Consider the following 6656-nt stretch of genomic DNA (forward strand, 5'->3'; position numbering starts at 1 on the left):
AGTGCACTCCTCCATGCTGTACAGTCTTTCTATCTAGCATTGAGTCAATATCATCAATCAATCAATCAATCAATCAATCAATCAATCAATAACAAGGAGAGATCCCCCCTCTTGGCTCCATTAGTCAGGTGTAGTCACAGAGGCACCGCATGTTAAGGTCATGACAGGTAATTATTTAAAGGCATCGTAAGATGGGCAATGTTGCTCGCTACAGGAACGGATTGTGGACTCGGATTAGGTCGGGGTGACTGTGGAGAGGGTTAGGAAGGGTGAGGGTGGAGAGAAGATGAGGGTGAGGAGGAGATGAGGGTGGGGAGGAGATGAGGGTGGGGAGGAGATGAGGGTGGGGAGGAGATGAGGGTGGAGAGAAGATGAGGGTGGGGAGGAGATGAGGGTGGGGAGGAGATGAGGGTGGGGAGGAGATGAGGGTGGAGAGAAGATGAGGGTGGGGAGATGAGGGTGGGGAGATGCAGCCGGCTGGCTGTGTGACACATCCACCAGGAGTCTGCCTGCAGCCGGCTGGCTGTGCGACACATCCACCAGGAGTCTGCCTGCAGCCGGCTGCCCTGAGTCTGGCTAACTGCACTCACTGTACTGAAGCGCTGCTACTGAGCAGTCTGCAGAAACCTGCTAAACTGCTTCTGAATGTCACCGTCTACCCAAGGTCAAACATTTTATTGGTTTCCACGGGCTGCTATTGTTGCCAAGGGCAGCATCTTGACAGGACAAAAGATAACTCACAACTCCCAAATATACATGCCACCAGTCACCTACGATGACCCCGAGCAGTCCAGTGACATTCATTTAACTTTCTACTACAGACGACGATTCCACTGATTTAGAATCAGACACTATGTGCATGTGACCAAATGAGATCAGTGATTGTACTTGTCCATAGCAATACTGTAAGCCTACACAGCAACACTGATCTTCAATGTTGCAGGATAAGCACATACATGCATACAATACTATGTGTGTGTGGCAAAGCACAAATTAAATAAGAGAACCTTATTTAATATAAGGGAACCTCAATTCTTCTGTCACCTGGGTGGAATGAAGACCACAACAACAGAAAAAGCAAGGGTTAAAACATTGTAAAAACTGAAAGTGACAAGTTCACAAACATCAGATAGAAAGTGAAAATGATATATTCAAAGATAAAGCTGTGAAAAAATATGTTTCATTTCATGGTCAAGAAAGTAAAGAGGAGAACAAAACTGACAGAAAGAAACAGCGCTGATAAAAGTACTACATTTCAAGTAATCACTCACATCTTGATAAATAAATACATGTTGCTGAAACAATAGTTAAATGGCTGAGTCATTGCATCTTATAATGGTGCTGGTACAGACCGTCTCTGAAACTAAAATACATAAAAATGGCTCTCTCTCAAAGTTGCATCACAGGTAAAACATTTGTTTTGAAAATCTCTTGAAGGATTTACCAATAAACCAGATTCAGGCCAAATGTGTCTGTATCTCGCTCTCTATATACACCTACACTGTGTGTGTATACATATAGACTATCATATCAGTCTGAGAGTTTTAAATCAGATCTGGGAGCACAACTTCTAACCTGTTCATTGTAATGTTTCTGGAGGCACACTGGTAGGATCTCCATCTGAGGGGGCCCACACAGGGGTCACAGGTCACTGGGTCACCAGTCAAAGCAGAGGAGGAAGGTTCCACTTCTGTCCAGAATGTCCACTCACAGTAGGAGATGTGGTTCCAAGCTCTACCACAGATTTCCAGCCTCTAGAACCATGTCAGCCTTTCTGGGTTCCATCTGATAATCTGGAATACGGACAGGAAGTTCAAACTGAGTGTTTGACACTTGAGCAGCGTCGCAGGGAGTATGGCGTCCATTATCCTGGTGGAGGTCCCCTGGTGGAGGTCCCCTGGTGGAGGTCCCCTGGTGGAGGTGCCCTGGTGGAGGTCCCCTGGTGGAGGTCCCCTGGTGGAGGTGCCCTGGTGGAGGTCCCCTGGTGGAGGTCCCCTGGTGGAGGTCCCCTGGTGGAGGTCCCCTGGTGGAGGTGCCCTGGTGGAGGTCCCCTGGTGGAGGTCCCCAGTGTGATTCATCAATCTTCCTCCAGTTCACAGGTTCACAGCTGTGTTCTTCAGTTCTACCACTTGTTTTAAGGGCCATCCACATGATAAAAATAACTCAAAACGATGAAAATACTGTGCCATATCATTTGAATATATATGCCCACACTATCACTATAAAAACAGGAGTGTTAACAAAGTGTACATTTAGGATCACCTTCACAGCAGCTTGTATAGAGGCCGCCCCTTTAAACACACCGACAGTCAATCAAAGGAGATTTCACACCTGGTTTTTAGATGAACATAATTAGTAAACCTAAAAGCACATTTAGGCTTTTGATGGACAAGTTCCAATGAAAATCAAGTTAATCCGTATTGTTTGTGTCCTAGTGTGAGCAGTCGTTTTGTCTGCGCCCAGAGTTCAGGCCCTGCCTTGTACCGTAGCTCATGCTCTACAACACAATTAATAACAGGAACAAAGGACTCGGATACAGTACTGGAAGTAAGGCTATTCCAAGTGCAGAGATCTAATTGGTTGGACTATCTAAAAACTATATTTTTTTAAATGACGGCAATTGTTCGATGACAAACAAAACAGTTTTGACCGAATACCAAACTGACGATTATGGATACAAACACAACAAATGAATCCATTCTGTTGACGTAGAGCCTCTCCCAGGGACAGAACCATGTTGGCTGCTCTTACATGAGTTTGTTCTCCAGCTTCTGCTTCTCAAGGACACAAAAAACAACTGTCACTTGTTTTCAGGTCAAGTCCGAGGTTGGAGGTCAGAGGTCAAGGGTCATAAGGCCACAAGGGTGCATGGGTGTTTGAGTTTGCAAGGCAGGACTCCTCTGTTGAGCTGGTAAAACTCTACCAGCTGGATGAGGTCAGTGAACTTGGTGGCGGCGTCGTCAAGGCTGAAGAACACTTGTCCCTCCTCTTCACACTGCCCTCCGCCGTCCAATCAGAAAACAGAAAAAGAAGGAAGAGGACCAATAAGAAAGAGAGAAACACGCTGATTCACCCTCTGTGCCCCATCGTGTACCGTAGGCCATCACAAAATGCTCAGGAAGATCAAAATAGGGACTGTTCTTATCTGCCACCTTAAACATCTGTAAACATTTATCCCCTCGTCTTATTGTTATCAGAGCAGGCTTACCGTCAAAATCTGGAAATGTTTGATCTTCTGGTGATGGCACAGAGTGAGGACGAATGCCTTGGGATTGCTCTGACTGACCCTCAGCAGGAACAGCCTGAACACACAACACACAACGTCACACCAGCCTGAACACACAACGTCACACCAGCCTGAACACACAACACACAACGTCACAACAGCCTGAACACACAACGTCACAACAGCCTGAACACACATCAGTCGACATCAGAACAAAAGTTCTCTTGCTAGCTCTCTACTAACAGTATTTCCATGTGAATATATTTATTTAACACCTGCAGTCAAGTGCTCTAACCACTGAGCTATACCCTCCCACCGTAATGCCCTGGCCCCAACAGTAACGGGATCGTGCTAGGAGGGCAGCTTGTGGAGCCTGTCTCACCCGTCCACCTGGCCTTGCTGGTACACCATCCTGTGGGACTCCTCACGTGTGATCCTGCCATGGAACCACAGCTGGGTGCTGTGAATCACTGGACGAGGAGGAGGGAAGAGAGAGAGCAGGGGGAGGAGTCAAAGAAGCAGCGGGAGGATAGAGACCAAGACAGAGATGAAAAGGAGGAGAGGGAGAGGGTAGAGGAGAGAGACTGTTAGGAACGGAGTTCCTCTCATCACCACTAGCTACCGGCATGCTGTGATAAATGCATCTCATCTTGCGTAGATCACATTCATGAATAAACAATTTGCTTTGACAATAACCAAAATGTAAGAAACGAAAATAGTGTACACCACACAAATATGCGTGTGGTTGAGTTCGTACCTGAGCTTAAGGATGAATGATGTAAGGGGCTTGGATTGGCTGTGTTCAGTCTTTGACTTTTCTTCTGAGAGACGCAGTCACACATCCACACAAACACATCCACACAAACACATCCACACAAACAACACAGGTTAGTTCATGGACCAGTATCATGTAAATGTAAATTCATTCATAACTAGTGACATGAGAAGACTAAACCAAACCAATGTCAACACTGCACTCTGATACTGCCACACAAACACAGAGGACCAAAGCATAAATACTCAAGACAACATTCATGTAAACAATCTCAGTGGTCTAGACTTATGCACAGTTGTGTAGGCCTTTGAGTTAGTGGCAGTGTGCCAGCCTCCAGGTTATTATTGTACCAGTGTGTTTATGTACCAGAGTGTATATTTGTACAGTACCAGTCTGGTACAGTATATATGTGTATACAGTATATATACTGTATCTGTTTCTGTCAGCCTCACCCTCCAGGCATGTGCCTCCTCCAGCGCAGCACTCTGGGCCTCCACTGGGTTCTCGATCACACGGCCGATACGCCCAGAGAAGTCCATGGCCACCAGGGAGTTTTCGGATACGCTCCGCTAGGGGGCGACAGAGAGCTGGCTCGTCACATTGCATCACCGTGGTGATTTGTGATGGCAGTGTCTTTGTTGTGAATAATGTTAGGGTAAGTATTAAAAAGCCTGTGCAGAAATATTCAGGCTTGATCTGTGTTTCTGATGAAACATGAGCGAAGCACCCTACCAAGCCATTTCTGCTATCTCCCTTCACCTAGTCATTAGGTTTAATCAGGTCTAATCTACTGTAAAGTATTCAATTAGCAAATTAACCAAATCAACGTACCGAGGTGGGGTGTTGGGGTGCACCTGCCACTTCTGGTGTGTGTTTGGAATGGTGTGTGTTTGGAATGGTGTGTGTTTGGAATGGTGTGTGTAAAGAATGAGACTTACCATTGGTCCTGTGAACAGCAAGTTTTTTCTCTGCTGTGGGATCTTGTAGTTTTGATACAAAACGATTCCATACTGCAAAAAGGAACACGTCCATGTAAAATGATGACACACCGAACTGATTCACGGTGGACACAAATGAAACAAATTCAAAGAGTTGTCAGCGCATCATGAGGAGCGCCTGAACGTGTCCCAGTCATGTCTCTGTCTGAACTGCTTAGTGCACTGACCCCTGGACAGCTGACATCCCTCGGTAACAAAGGCCTGTTGCAATGGCACCGTTACCTTGAAGAGCCGGAAGGCGGTCATCCAGGAAGTACGGCTCTGCTCGTCTTCTGCACACAGTATCCGCAGCTCCCGCCCCTCACAGCCGCCTTTACTGGGCTGTCAATCAACACACAGCGACCAATCAGAAAGAGCTATTGTAATGGATGTCACTGTGCTGAAATTCACTGACCATAGTCACTGTTAACCAGGCCCTCACCCTAACCTAGCCTTCAGCTTTACCCTAACACTGGCGTAACCCTGACCTGACCCTAACACTGACCCTGACACAAATCTGATCCTGACTTAACCCTGACCCTAACCCTGACCGTAACACAACCCTGACCCTAACCTGACCCTGAGCCTAACACAACTCTGGTCCTGACCGTAACACAACCCTGACCCTAACATGACCCTGACCCTAACCCTGTCTCACCCTGTACTGATTACTCTGCAGGTCAAAGAGCAGTCTCTAGTTTCATAAAGCATCATTTATTTATATTTTTTATGAATACAGTGCAAGGACCATATCTAACTCATTAAGCAGTTGTGGTTCATGGGATGAGACCTGGGTGGACTAACCTTGATGCAGAACTGGTAGTCTGTTGGAGCACAGTGAAGCTTCCTACCAGCGGTGACGGTGAACAGGTTGTTGTCCTCCAGGTCTGCCAGCAGCTGCAGATGTCTTGGCTCCTGAGGAGAAGAAGCCCACATCAGCCAGAGCCCAAACACCTGTCTGGTACACCTGCAGCTAGCTCACACATCACCCAAACACCTGTCTGGTACACCTGCAGCTAGCTCACACATCACCCAAACACCTGTCTGGTACACCTGCAGCTAGCTCACACATCACCCAAACACCTGTCTGGTACACCTGCAGCTAGCTCACACATCACCCAAACACCTGTCTGGTACACCTGTAGCTAGCTCACACATCTCACCTGTAGCTAGCTCACACATCTCACCTGTAGCTGGTGCTGGTCGTGTATTGCATGCCGCACTGTCTGATCAAAATGACAGTTCTATCTACAGTCAGAGCTCGCGCAAGAAGGTGGAACGTAAGGGAGATACCCTTTCCAAAAACGCGTAAGGGCGTAATAGTTTGTGAAAGACCCAGAGAAACACAAATATCCGACAAGGAAAAATCCCCGTCAGTTTTGGAATTCCTGCCAGACAGATTTTTTAAGGTCTCGAAAAGAGGACATGTTGGGTCACCCTACACACATCCCACCTGTAGCTAGCTCACACATCTCACCTGTAGCTAGCTCACACATCTCACCTGTAGCTAGCTCACACATCTCACCTGTAGCTAGCTCACACATCTCACCTGTAGCTAGCTCACACATCTCACCTGTAGCTAGCTCACACATCTCACCTGTAGCTAGCTCACACATCTCACCTGTAGCTAGCTCACACATCTCACCTGTAGCTGGCTAACATAACCCCTTCACCTGCC

At 47.1% G+C, this 6656-nt stretch overlaps 1 protein-coding gene across 10 annotated transcripts in view; it reads right to left on the reverse strand.

Annotated features, from left to right (window-relative positions):
- Nucleotides 1-394: 394 nt before the first annotated feature.
- The window catches only part of LOC124483037 (growth factor receptor-bound protein 10-like), a 46659-nt gene continuing 40397 nt past the window's right edge, over nt 395-6656 (reverse strand). For all 10 annotated transcript variants that reach the window (XM_047043437.1, XM_047043436.1, XM_047043434.1 and 7 more), the window contains 8 exons: nt 5783-5893; nt 5222-5320; nt 4940-5011; nt 4454-4570; nt 3984-4047; nt 3609-3696; nt 3209-3302; nt 395-2995 (listed from right to left, as the gene is read on the reverse strand). In XM_047043437.1, coding sequence (XP_046899393.1) covers nt 2849-2995; nt 3209-3302; nt 3609-3696; nt 3984-4047; nt 4454-4570; nt 4940-5011; nt 5222-5320; nt 5783-5893 — 792 coding nt within the window. In that variant the 3' untranslated portion in view covers nt 395-2848. The remainder of the gene's footprint in view (nt 2996-3208; nt 3303-3608; nt 3697-3983; nt 4048-4453; nt 4571-4939; nt 5012-5221; nt 5321-5782; nt 5894-6656) is intronic.

Source organism: Hypomesus transpacificus, chromosome 2, assembly GCF_021917145.1.
Source record: "Hypomesus transpacificus isolate Combined female chromosome 2, fHypTra1, whole genome shotgun sequence".
Taxonomy (NCBI): Eukaryota; Metazoa; Chordata; class Actinopteri; order Osmeriformes; family Osmeridae; genus Hypomesus; species Hypomesus transpacificus.